At 33.5% G+C, this 14213-nt stretch overlaps 1 protein-coding gene across 1 annotated transcript in view; it reads right to left on the bottom strand.

Moving 5' to 3' along the window:
* The window catches only part of CCDC39 (coiled-coil domain 39 molecular ruler complex subunit), a 70745-nt gene that overhangs the window by 32137 nt on the left and 24395 nt on the right, over window positions 1–14213 (bottom strand). The window contains exons 7-10 of the mRNA XM_069472884.1: window positions 11091–11282; window positions 6167–6270; window positions 3731–3863; window positions 644–838 (exon numbers count right to left, since the gene is read on the bottom strand). Of these exons, the coding sequence (XP_069328985.1) occupies window positions 644–838; window positions 3731–3863; window positions 6167–6270; window positions 11091–11282 (624 nt within the window). The remainder of the gene's footprint in view (window positions 1–643; window positions 839–3730; window positions 3864–6166; window positions 6271–11090; window positions 11283–14213) is intronic.

The raw sequence follows: 14213 nt of genomic DNA, 5'->3' as shown, positions 1-14213 counted from the left end.
AATTTTTCAGAGTACATCTTCTAAGGGATGCAAAAAAGGATAGTTACAAATTGTTAGCCATGAAAGGTTCAAATATGATGAACTTCTAATGAATTATCCTTAAAATTATACTTTAGCATCTGTAATTTTGAGAAACTAAGAATATATTAGATGAGCAGATAAAGATTTAGAGAGGAAAGACATGAAGAAATTACTGTGAATATATAAACAGAACAAAATAAAGAAAACCTGAAAAAATACTTTTACTCTATTGGCCTGGGGATGGGGGTGGGAGTGGCTATGTTTGAACAACTAAGAATCAACATAGTTTTTCTAGGTTTCAGATATCCCATGACTTCTTTTGTTTTACTTTGGGTTCAGCTGTCCCATGTTCCTTTAATGTATGGTTCTCCCTCACTAAAGTTGTCTCTCCTCTTGCCTGTTTATTTCAGATTGAGGGAAAAAAAAACAGCATTTAAGGCTCCCCCACCCTACTACTGACCTAACATGACATACGTACAGATATAGTAGATAGATAAAACCTTCAGCATCTGTCTATCCTCCAAAAGAGTAGAAATCTTTGTTTTCTTAAGACATTAGGGTATCTTGACTATCACAACTATAACAAATCAATACAGAAGATATTCACAAAATTAACATCTACCTGACTGTACATAATTTCTTGCTGCTTTAAGGTTTCAAAATCCAGTCTATGTAACCGATGGTTGAGATGTTTTAGAGAGGAACGGGTTCCTTCAATTTCTGAAACAACAGCTTTTTCCTTCATTGTCTCAGTCTGTAACTCCTGAACTTTCTTAAAAAGTACATCTTTTACAAGCTTCAATTGAACATCCACTTCCTGATAATAAGAATTATAGTGATTTGTGAAATTATGATGTAAAATCTTTTATTTATGTGAACATTATAATTTAAAGGCTCATAAATAAACTTGAACCCACCATTGCCCCCACCATTAAAGCCCTTCCCATAAATTTTCAACAAATCCCCAACATTTCTTATAGTCTATTCTGGTAGACTAGTAGTTTTCTATTCCTGTATCATACACCTTGACCCATTATCTTAATTCCATGCCACATTACCCTAGCCTCAGAACTTGTCCACTCTACTGGTTTCTTCAGAAAATAAAATCTACTGAAGACGTACAGCTTGTAAGTTCACAAAGTTTACTGAAGTCTTGAGGGTGCTACAGGGAAGAAACCACATCACCTGATCTCCCACCTTCTTTGGGGCACTACCCAGTGGTGAGCAGGTAAATGTTTAACCATCAGCTCTCCAGTGAATAGGGATCTGGGGGAGAATCTGATTCTCATGGTGTACATACTCCCACCATGGCCACGTTCAAACTACTAACATGATTCTGCTAAGTGCAAAGTTGAGAAGAGATATACAGAAGCAGACCATTATGTAGTATTTCCAACACACAGGTATAACAGATGTAAGTTATGTGGAGTAACCTTAGAACACAGATAATAGTAAAATAATTTGGAAGATAAATACTGAGTATTTATTACTTTTTGTTGTAAATATGTTTAATTGTAAGTCTACGTAATTTTATTTTTAACAGTAGCTGTGTTTAGTAGCCAACTTACAAAATTCCTGAAAATGTAACTATTGGCTCTTGTGAGCTGGTAGGCACTGGCCCCAGCACACTCTTGGCACCATCCATCACTCACATGTTGCCCCCACTTGGCCTCTCTACCATATGCACGCCTCTAGGAAATAGAAACAAGTCCCCTATTCCTACTGCTCCTCTCTCTGGAGACACACCTGTCTTGACATCAAGGCTTCACAACCAATGTATTCTAGGCTTCAGAAAGATCTGTGTCAAGATCAATTGAAAGTTATCATTTTAAAAATACTGAAATAATTAGCCTCTGTGTTCTTATACCCACATAAGCATATTTCCCCTTGGCAACCAATGAACAATATGAAACAAAACAAATATGTGATTGGCCCATTTAAATCTTCACAAAGCAAGAAACATAATCTGATATCCAATACATTATTTTTCATATAATAGACAATATTCACTGTCTATAGACCCTCTCGGAGATTGTGAGGCAGAATTTTAAAGTCAGTGCTTGGTTGTGAATAACACAGTACATCTCCAAAGAAGATAAAGTTAAGATTTTTTCAAACAAACATATAAAACCCAACAGCATCAAAAAATGAAGATTATGGGCCAGGCACGGTGGCTCACGCCTGTAATCCTAGCACTCTGGGAGGCCGAGGCGGGTGGATTGTTTGAGCTCAGGAGTTCGAGACCAGCCTGAGCAACAGCGAGATGCTGTCTCTACTAAAAATAGAAAGAAATTAGCTGGACAACTAAAAAAAAAATATATATATATATATATATATATACACGCACATATATATATATATATACATATATAAAATTAGCTGGGCATGGTGGCAGATGCCTGTAGTCCCAGCCACTCGGGAGGCTGAGGCAGTAGGATCGCTTAAGCCCAGGAGTTTGAGGTTGCTGTGAGCTAGGCTGATGCCACGGCACTCTAGCCGGGGCAACAGGGTGAGACTCTGTCTCAAAAAAAAAAAAAAAAAATGAAGATTATGAACACAGCCCTACTGCATGATCAGTGTACCTACTACCAATATTAATTTTTCCTAATTCAGCTAATTTCTTCAAAAAATCTGAGGTGTTTAATTCTCTGTGATCAAAAGGTCTATTTCATATGAACTTCAAAGTCTTTGCAGGTTTCTGATAAGTTCTAATACTATCCCAATTTATATACCATAGAAAATCATGCTCTCAGGGGAAAAAAACCCACACAACTTTTTGAAAATACTGTTATACAATTTGGGCTCAAATAGTACTCAAGTCAAGAGTGCTGCAAAACTTCATTACTCAGAAATTTTTACAGCACATTTAGCAAGCTAGATTGCATCCAAATATAGGTGGACCCACCTCAGAAAATGTTGGGGGATTTTGCCATCATCTTCAGATACACACACACACACACACACACACACACACACGCACACACAAAGAAAACAGTAAAAGCAATAAGAGGTGTCTACAGTGTTAGGTCACACTTAAAGTCACTTTGAAGTTTTCAGTGAAGAAATGGTAAACCAGCCTTTTCCAGTTCCTAAAAAATTGGTTTTACTGCTAACAACATGTCAAAGAGAATGGAGTACCAAGGGAATTCCAGTAGAGTTAGTAAAGTGATAGCATTTTAAAGTTCATTTATCAAAAAATGTTTCCAGAATGTAAGGAGTTAAAGAGATAGTATTAATAGATGAGGAAGAAATGAAGATAATGAATGTAGACAATCAGGGAGATTCCATTATAAACAAAAAAAATAAAATAAAATGATAATCAGGTAGAAATCAGTTGTAAAACAAAGGTACTTTTCAAGATATGTATGTAATATACCAACAAATATATGGGTGATGGCACGGACATAGACACAGTAGTCTTGAGAAGGAATGTAATCTGGGTTGGTGGAGGAGCTATCTTTTCAAAAAGGCATCAAAGTTAAATGGTGAAAGTGGAGAAAATGAAGATTTAGTAGCTTAAGAAGAGAGGAGGCTAAGATTATCTTCAGAAGCAATACATAAAAAGAGGTCCAAAACTAGATTATAAATGTGATCACACCAAAAAGCAGAGTCTCCTACAAGACCTCCTAGTCCTCTGATCCCAAGAGTCTCATTAATTCACTCTTGCTAAATTTTCTGTGAATTTAAAAAAATTAAAACTAAATGTTACCTTTACACCTTTTTCCTCTTCCTTTAGCATATCTTCCAAATTGGTAGCTTTCTCTTCTACAGACATGGTTTTCTCAGTTATCTGGTTTAATTTCTCTTTTACGTTCTGATTATTACCTTTAATTTTCTGTAACCTAAAGAGGATTTATGAGGAATAGATGGAAAACATGCCTAAAAAGTATTTAATGCAAACAAAAAATAGTTTATCTTAAGATTTCTTTATATAACATGAATATTTATTTTGTTATCAAGGTGTTTATTACCACTACATATTTATTTATTATTTTTTAAATGTAAAAGTTACTTATTTTTTTTTATTTAAAAATATCACAGGAGTACAAATATTTTGGTTACCTATATCACTTTTGTTATGCTTAAGTCAAGGTTATAAGTGTGCCCATCACCCAGACAGTGTTCATTGTAACTGTTAGGTAGGTTTTTGCCCAATCCCCTTTACCATGCCTCCTCGCCCCCTGCTTGATTTCCACTGAGTTTTACTGCCCTCTGTGCACATGTGTGCTCATCAGTCAGTTCCAATTTAATAGCAAGTACATGTGTTTGGTTTTCCATTCTCTAGATAGTTCACTTACGATAATGGTCTCCAGTTCCATCCAAATTGTTGAAAAAGGCCTTAATTCATCCTTCCTCATGATGGAGTGGTACTCCATAGTATACATATACCACATGTTGTTAATACACTCATGAATTGATGGGCACCTGGGTTGATTCCACATCTTTGCAATTGTGAATTGTGCTGCAATAAATGTTCGAGTACAAGTATCTTTTTGATAAAATGACTTCTTTTCCTTTGGATAAATACCCAGTAGTGGGACTGCTGGATCAAATAGCAGATCTACTTTTAGTTCTTTCAGGAATGTCCATACTGTTTTCTATAGAGGTGGTACTAATTTGAAATTCTACCAATAGTGTATAAGCGTTCCTTTCTCTCTGCATCCACACCACCATCTATTGTTTTTGCATGTTTTAATAAAAGCCATTGTGACTGGGGTAAGGTGATATTTATTGTGTTTTTACTTTGCATTTCACTGATAATTAGTGACATTGAGCATTTTTCCTATGTTTATTGGCCATTTGTCTATCTTCTTTTTAAAAGCTTCTGTTCCTGTCTTTTGCCCACTTTTTAATGGGGTTGTTTATTCCTTGCTGAATTGTTTGAGTTCTTTGTAGATTCTGGTTATTAGCTCTTTATCAGATGCATATCTTGCAAATATTTTCTCCCATTCTGTAGGTTGTCTATTTGCTCTGTTGATTATTTCCTTGGCTGTGCAGTAGCTTTTTAATTTAATCAAGACCACTTAATTTATTTTTGTTGTTGCTGTGATTGCCATTGGGGTCTTCTTCATAAATCCTTTGCCTAGGCCTATATATAGAAGAGTTTTTCCAACATTTTCTTCTAGAATTATTATGGTTTCATGCCTTACATTTAAGTCTTTTGTCCATCTGGAATTAATTTTTGTGAGTGGTGAGAGATATGGATCCTGTTTCATTCTTCTGCATGTGGCTATCCAATTTTCCCAGCATCACTTATTGAATAAGGCTTCTTTTCCCCAGTGGATATTGTTGTCTGATTTCTCACAGATCTGTTGGCTATATGTGGATAGTTTTATATTTGGGATCTCTGTTTTGATCCATTGGTCTATGTCTCCATATTTGTGCCAATACCCTGCTGTTTTGGTTACTAGCCTTGTAGTATAGTTTGAAGTGTGATAATGTGATGCCTCCAGATTTGTTCTTGTTGCCTAAGATTGCTTTGGCTATTTGGGCTCTTTTCTCATTCCAAATGAAGCATAGAATTATTTTTTCTAGATCTGTGAAATATGATCTTGGTATTTTGATGGGGATTGCATTGAATCTGTAAATCACTTTGGGTGGTATGGACATTTTAACAATGTTGATTCTACCGATCCGTGAACATGATGTTTTTTCATTTGTTTGCATCATATGCGATTTCTTTCCACAGTGTTTCATAGTTCTCTTTGTAGAGATCTTTGACCTCCTTGGTTAAGTATATTCCTAGGTATTTTATTTTCTTGATAGCTATTGTGAATGGTATTGAGTCTTTGATTTGACTTTCAGCTTTAGCTTGACTGTTATTGGTGTATAGGAATGCTACTGATATGTGTACATTGATTTTGTAACCAGAGACTTTGCTCAATTTGTTTATCAATTCTGAGAGTGTCTTGGTGGAGTCATTGGGGTTTTCTAGATATACAACCATATCATCAGCACCACTATATATTTAATAGGCCATAAAAGTTTTGCTTCTGAACCTTTGTGATGAAAAAGCTAGAAAATTTTTTTAAGTTTAATAACATAGTAGCTATAATTTTATAGTTATTTAACAAAAAACTAAGTAATTAATAATTTTCTAGATGTAATAAAATACATAAACAAATTTAAATAGCTTTTTTCTTACCTTACAATTTCTTCATGCATGTCCCTCTTTATTTCAGAAATATTTTTCCTCAGAGCTTCTAAATCACTGGAAGTTCTATTCACAGTGGCTTTTAAAAAATCCAGCTATTTAATAGTTAACAGATAGAAATTACATATTTACTCCATATTATATAAATTAATTTCATTTCTGAGAGGTTTTATTCTGCCCACTTTATTTTCTAACCTACAATACACCCAAAAAAAACTTAACCATTTTTGCTATAATTAATACATACTAACAGATTTTCTTATTGGTCTGATATCAAATTTTAATTGGCTTTGTTGTATAATATTGGCAAATTATAGAGACCTACACATATGTGTTGAAAGTAAATGCAGAAACGTACAATATCACTAAACCTGCTCAGAAAGAACACATCCCAAGATCCAAGATAAATTAATGTATATGTATTAATATAAAGTATTCATGACAATCATAAGAAGTTTAAATGGATTTGAAAAATCTCAAGAGATTCTAATATATCAACCTCCTAACTAATGATACACATTTTACTGTTAATATAAATTATTAATTCCAGACATGAATTTTCCCCTTTATTTATAATCTTTGCAAAAACTCTAAAGTTTGTTTCTCTGAAAGAGAAATCAAGAAAACAATCCCATTTATAATAGCATCAAAAAGAATAAAATACTTAGGAATAAGTTTAACCAAGGGGGTGAAAGATCTGTACACTGAAAATTATAAAACATTGATGAAAGAAATTATAGAGGACACAAATAAATGAAGATATCCTGTATTCATGGATTGGAAGAATTAATTCTGTTAAAATGCTCATACTACCCAAAGTGATCTACAGATTTGTGAAAATTGTCAAAATTAGAATGGAGTCACTTGTGTCAAACTCCAACAAAATGGAGCTCAGAAAGGCCATGAAGGGGGGGTTCCCACACATATTTGCATGATAACAACAACTATCCCAAGAGAATATTCTAGAACCATAGCCTTGCATGAAGGTCACTGCAACCTTGCACAAAAATACTTCTACAAAGTTGTCTGCCCAGCAACTGCCTGATCAACCTTGGACAGATGGCAGCCTTGTTATTGATCCTTGTAGTCAAGGTTTATTATTTTAAAACAACTTATGTAACTTTTCTCATTTTACATTTAAAAATTCTTGCCTTCCTTTACCTCCCTGGATATGCCTAAAATCTGCCACAGTCCACGTATTTGCAAAATGGCTTTGCAAATTCTCTGCTCATTCTAGATGAAATTCAATATTCTTAGAGAACCTCTCTCTGTTTGTTATTTAGGTGATAGATTCAATACCATCTCTAGCAAAATTCCAATGTCATTCTTCACAGAAATAGAAAAAATAATCTTAAAATTCATATGGAATGACAAAAGGCACCAAATATTACAGCTAAAGCAATCTTGAGAAAGAACAGCAAAGCTAGAGGCACCATGAAGCTATATCACAAAGCTATAATAATCAAAATAGTATGGTATAGTCATCCATCAGTATCCACAGGGGATTGGTTCCAGGACCCATTGTGGATGCCAAAATCCACAGATGCATAAGTCCCTTCTATAAAATGGTGTGTATTTGCATATAAGCTATGCACACCCTCCTGTATAATTTAAAGCATCTCTAGATTACCTATAATACCTAATAAAATATAAATGTATGTAAATAATTGTTATACTGCATTGTTTTTATTTGTATTATTTTTATCTTATGTTGTTATTTTTTATTGATTTTTTTCTTTAATGTTTTTGATCCACTATTGGTTGAATCCACAGATGCAAAACACATGGATAAGGAAACTGAATATACTGCCAAAAAAACCAGACACATAGAACAATGGGAAAGAAAAGAGAGCTCAGAAATAAACTCACGCATATACAATCAACTAATTTTCAACAAATGTGCCAAGAATACACAATGGATAAAGGATAGTCTCTTCATAAGTGGTTTTGGGAAAACTGGACAGCCACATGCAAAAAAAAAAAAAAATGAAATCAAACCTTTCTCTTGTACCATACAAAAAATCAATTCAAATGGATTAAAGGCTTAAATGTAAGACCTGACATTATAAAACTCTTAGAAGAAAACATAGGAGAAAAGCTCTTTTACATTGGTCACTATAAGGATTTTTTGGACTTGACACCAAAATCACAGGGAATAAAAGCAAAAATAAACAAGTGGGACTACATCAAACTAAGAAGTTTATGTAAGAAAAGTTTCTGTAGTCAACAAAATAAAAAGGCAACCTAGAGAATGAGAAAAATATTTGCAAACCATATATCTGATAAGGTGTTAATCTCCAAAATATATAAGGAACTCATACAACTCAATAGCAAAAAAACTGATTAAAAAATTGGCAAAGGACCTGAATAGACATCTTTCCAAAGAAGACATACAAAGGGCCCAAAAGTATATGAAAAGATGCTCAACATCATTAACCATCAGAGAAATGTAAATCAAAACCACCATGAGATATCACCTCACATCAGTTAACATGGCTATTATCAAAAAATCAAAACATGGCAAATGTTGGTGAAGATGTGGAGAAAAGGGAACCCTTGTACATTGTTGATGGACATGTAAGTTGGTACAGCCGCTATGGAAAACAGCATGGAGTTTCCTTAAAAAATTAAAACTAGAACTACCATATGATCCAGCAATACCACTTATGGGAATATATCCAAAGGAAATGAAGTCAGTATGTTTAAGAGATATCCGTACTTCAATGTTTATTGCAGCATTATTTACAATAGCCAAGTTAGAAAAACCACCTAAGTATCTGTGAAAAGATGAATGTATAAAGAAAATGTGACACCCACACACACACACACACAGAGGAATATTATTCAGCCTTTAAAAAGATGAAATACTACCATTTGCAACAATATGGAGAAGCCTTCAGGGCATTATGCTAAATGAAATAAGCCAAACACAAAAAGACAAATATTGTATGATCTCATTTATATGTAGAATTTTTTTAAAAAGTCAAACTCACATTAACAGATATTAGAATGGTGGTTACCGGGGGCGGATATTGGTCAAAACATACAAACCTTCAGTTATAAGATGAATAAGTTCTGGAGACCTAATATACAACATGGTTAATAATAATATATTATATACTTAAAGTTATTATAGTTAATAATAATGCATTATATACTAGAAATTTGCTGAGAGTAGACCTCAAGTATCCTTACCACACCAAAAAAATGGTAACTATGTGAGGTGATGGATATGTTAATTAGCTTGATTGTGGTCATAATTTCACATTTTATATATATATGTGTGTGCATATGTTTATATATATACATATATATAAACATCACATTTTACACCTTAAATATATACAATTTTTATTTGTCAATCATTCTCCAATAAAGCTAAACAAATGAGACACATGTATTTAAAAAAAGAACCTTTGCAAACTATTAAAGAGAATGAGGGGTAACTATCCCAATGTAAGACTAAGGCTCTAACATTCTAGTGTATAAAAAATATTTAGAAAATTAATAACTTCCTTCCACACAAAAACTTATCCATGAATGTTCAAAGCAATATTTATCAATACAGCCAAAAAAGTGGAAACAACTCAAATGTCTGTCAGCTCATTAGTGGATAAACAATGTGGTATATCCACAAAATGGAATATTATTTTACATAAAAAGGAATAAAGTACCAACATATGCTATAATATCTATGAACCTTAAAACATTATGCTAAAGAAGCCAGAAACAAAAACCACATATTATATAATTTCACTTATATGAAATGTCCAGATTAGAAAAATCCAGACAGACAGAAAGTAGGTTAGTAGTTGTCAGGGGTTAGAAGAAGGGAATGGAGAGTGACTAGTAATGGATATGGGTTTCTTTTAGGGGTGACAAAAACATCCTGAAATTAGATAGTGGTGATGGTTGTACAACTCTGTGAATATACTAAAAACCATTGAATTATACATTTTAAAAAGGTGAATTATGGTAGGTGAATTATATCTCAATAAAGAAATTATGAATGAATGAATGAACTAATCAATCAATCCCTTCATTCTTTTCTGTAATTGGTTTAAACTTTGACATTTTTAAGAATGCACTATCAGCAGGACATGTAATTTAGGCAAGAAATTCCCTTGTTTTAATTTTTTAGTATTTTATGTAATTATTCTCTATGTAAAGAATTATTTAAAAATTCTTTCCTTATAAGAGATTAAAAAGTATAATACCTTATAGAAAAAAATGCTCTATAATATTCCAGTTTTCTACCTAAACATTGGTAAATTCAGATAATATGGCCTCAAAGTAGAAATTTCATAAAGATCTTGTTATTGCTAACTAAGGGGTACACTTACTCTCCGTATGGAATAATGTAATTCACATATGTGCCTGCAGAAGAAGATAAGAACAAAGCAGGAAAAGTTTTGTTCTCTTTTATTCTGTTTCAAGGTATTTTATCACCACATTATCTTACTACTAGATTGAAATATCATTTCTTAACAAAGTGAGAAACTGAACTTAAACAAGTAGCTACAACTAGAATGTGAGAGTTAAAAACCATACATACCCATGTAGCACTGGGAAGACACTTCAAGTTATCACCAACTCATAGTAATTTGTCAATATTCAACTTTGTATTTGCCTGTTATCTTGTCACTATGGTTTCCCACCTAGACCATTGGAGAGCATCTGGTCTCAGGTCCCTTACAGAACACTATAGATGGTGGGCACAACTCCAGAGGGAGTCCTTCACAACACCTAAGCCTCATCATTCAGGGACTCAATTAGAGTATCCTAAAAGGTCCACAAAACAAAGGAAAGTAACAGAAAGAACTAGAAGGCAGTTCCTTAATCAAAGGAAAGGCTGTATGCTTACTTTTTACGGCAATTTGTCATGAACACACAAACCAGTCTTTAGTTCACATACCTCATCCTTCAGCTGACTTCTATTAGTTTCATGGTGCTGATACTCCGCTCTACATTTTAAAAGTTTACGATCAGCAACAGATATTCTTTTCTCATACTCTGTGTTATTCCCAATCTCATTTTCCAAAAACTTGATCTTTTCCTTAATCAGATTTTCCTTTTCTCTTATTTCTTGTTTTGTCTTTGCTAATGCCTAGAATTAAAACAAATATGTTTACCTAAATATATGTTTACTATGACAAAATTAAACATAAAAGAAATTTAGTTTTTATTTTTCTATTATATTCAGTATTTATTTTACCAAAACTTCTTAAAAGAACATTTTTTAAAAGAGAGACTTTTTAATATTAATAAAAAACATTAATATGCTACACACCAATATCTATAAACTCATAGTGCTAAAGTTCGCTATATTTTCTTTCATCTATATGCAACTTTGCTAAAGAAATAAGTAAAACAGTTAAGCTTTTTATACATGAAGGGTAACACCTAAGAAATTTAACAGACTATTTTTAAATATTAATTCTTTTAATATTTAAAAGAATATTTTTCACATAGAAAGTTAGGTTTCAATAAAACTTTCCAAATACTTTACAGATCAGTTTTTTTCATCTTTTAAAAATAATATGTTATTACTGGTTTCAATAGGAATATCTTCACTCAGGCCTTTTGCTGGTCTTAGAGATACAATAATAAATAGAATACACAAAGTACTGGAACTGAAATGCGGTCAAAGTACTATGGGAACAAAGAGATGATGAATTCTACCCAAGAGGAGTCATTAGAAGACATTAGCCATTCCTGGCTTCCCAGGAGTGGAAAAAAAAGAAAACATTACCCAAGAGGCTTCATTTGAGTCAGGGCTAGAACCATGAATGAAGATGCATAAATACTCTACTGTAGTTAAAGCATAGGGTAGAAGGGCAGGAATAAGAACAGAATATATTAAGAAGGGATGGGGTTCAGATGAAAGGGATGAGGTTGGAAAGGTAGGGTTTAGGGTCAAACTGAGAAGAAATTCAAAGGACATGTCAAAGAGGGTCAACTATTTTTTTTTTATAGATGGGATCTCACTATGTTGCCCAGGATGGTCTTGAACTCCTGGCCTCAAGCAAACCTCCGACCTCAGTCTCCCAAGTCACTGGGATTATAGGTGTGAACCACCATGTCCAGTGAGGTTCAATTTTTAAGCAATGTAAAACAAAGAAGAGTTTAAAGCTGGGGAATAAAAAGATCAGATATGGTTTTCACAAGTGATTCTGATGAGAATAGTTTGGATTAATTAGAAGAAAAAATTACCCTAAAATGTATTACTTTCAAGCATTCCAAAATGACGTCCTACAAAGAAACTAATCACAGGATATTAAGGGAGGTGGTTGTGTTCGGAAATCAATAAGTTTTAGAAACACTGCATGTAATATTATACATATTAGCATGTTAAATGGATATATATCTAAGATGTATTTTAAAAAGGAAAATTTAAATTTGCTTAATTCAGTATTCCTATATGTTTTCTATAATAACAATTAACATTCTATAATTGTAGCACTCTACATATTTATATTTACTGTGCTCATTCAACAAAAAGACATGTCAAAACTTCATAAATTTAAATATTTCAAATGATCATTCTAGAGTTTCTTGTCTTACACTGATTTTTCTACTACTTAGTTAGATGCTTTAATATCTACTTTAACATCATACTTCCTACCAATGTTATTCATGGTTTTCATATGGGTATGCTTATAAGTAATATGCCAAAATTTCTATCCTGGAATAAAAGAATAGTAGAAAAACATTTTCCTTTTCTAAATATTTTTTCTTTTAAAAGACAATTTCAGGATTGTATGGCCAGACTCCTGCTAAGAAGGCACTGAGAAGGCAGGAATTGTTTTGCAGGAAGAGGAACAAAAAAGTACAATCTTAGTTGCAGGGGATCAAAATATGCCACCATAAAATATGCTACTTCAGCATATTGATCATTTTGAGTTAAAGACACTTGAAAAATAGCAGATGCAAGATGAGTACTCTGCCCTTCCTTTTTCTTCCTGAAAGAAGGAGATAAAACTCCTTTCTGAAAGGTGCCCTGTCTGTGCCAGGAAGAAGAGAGACATTCTTATCACCAGAGACTGGAAGTTAAGACTAGGAGAAATCTGTACAAACCACCTTGTAAAACCAACTCTTATCTTCCTAGTTACTCTTCCACAATTGCCACTCTTTGTTCAATCTAGTATATAAAGCACCTAGGCCCAGGCACTTCTTTAGGTCTTCATTTTTCCTGTGAGGGCTTCTATGTACATGTAAATAAAATTTGTGTGCTTTTCTTCTGTTAATCAGTCTCAGCCAGAAACCCTAAGATAATAGAGAAAAAATTTTACCTCCCTTACAGTCTAAATGCTCTAGTGATGTGAACCAGCTCTAATTGACGCACAAGAACTAATTTACAAATCTTTTCTCAACTCTAGGTTCAGTGGAGTCATGCTTGTATGGAAGTAGTTACACCATAGAAATCAGAAACTTTATATACCAGGGGTTTCTTTTTATTTGTTTTGTTTTGTTTTGTTCTCAGAGAAGAGTTGTTAAGAAGCATCCCACTGCCTAATGGAACCACCTCTTAGCACCCTCCCTAGTCTCTTACAGTACAGTCAGGAGATGTCAACCTGTAAATGAGGAACCACCATGAATATAACTAGGAAGCTGATAGCTGTATATTCTGCCAAATCAACAGACTGAGTCAACTCAGCCATGGGGTTGTATGAGAATACTTATTGTGGCTCTCTAATCTTGGATCTGGCACATTGATTTACATAGATGATGCAATTATGACTTGATGTTTGAAAGCAATAAGAAGTTCAGAAATAGATACTAATATCACCATTAAGAATAAAGTTTAAAGAGACAACATGGCTGACCAGAGACACCAGCTACCAAATTATCTCAGAAAGAATGAAAAGGCCAGGTGTGGTGGCTCACACCTGTAATCCTAGCACTCTAGGAAGCCAAGGCAGGTAGATCACTCGAGGTCAGGAGTTCAATACCAGCCTGAGCAAGAGCGAGACCCCATCTCTACTAAAAAAAAATAGAAAGAAATTAGCAGGCCAACTAAATATATATAGAAAAAATT

This window comes from Eulemur rufifrons, chromosome 7 (genome assembly GCF_041146395.1).
Source record: "Eulemur rufifrons isolate Redbay chromosome 7, OSU_ERuf_1, whole genome shotgun sequence".
In the NCBI taxonomy this organism is placed as follows: Eukaryota; Metazoa; Chordata; class Mammalia; order Primates; family Lemuridae; genus Eulemur; species Eulemur rufifrons.
The sequence above is the reverse complement of the archived record's forward strand: the minus strand, read 5'-3'. Positions and strand labels throughout refer to the sequence as shown.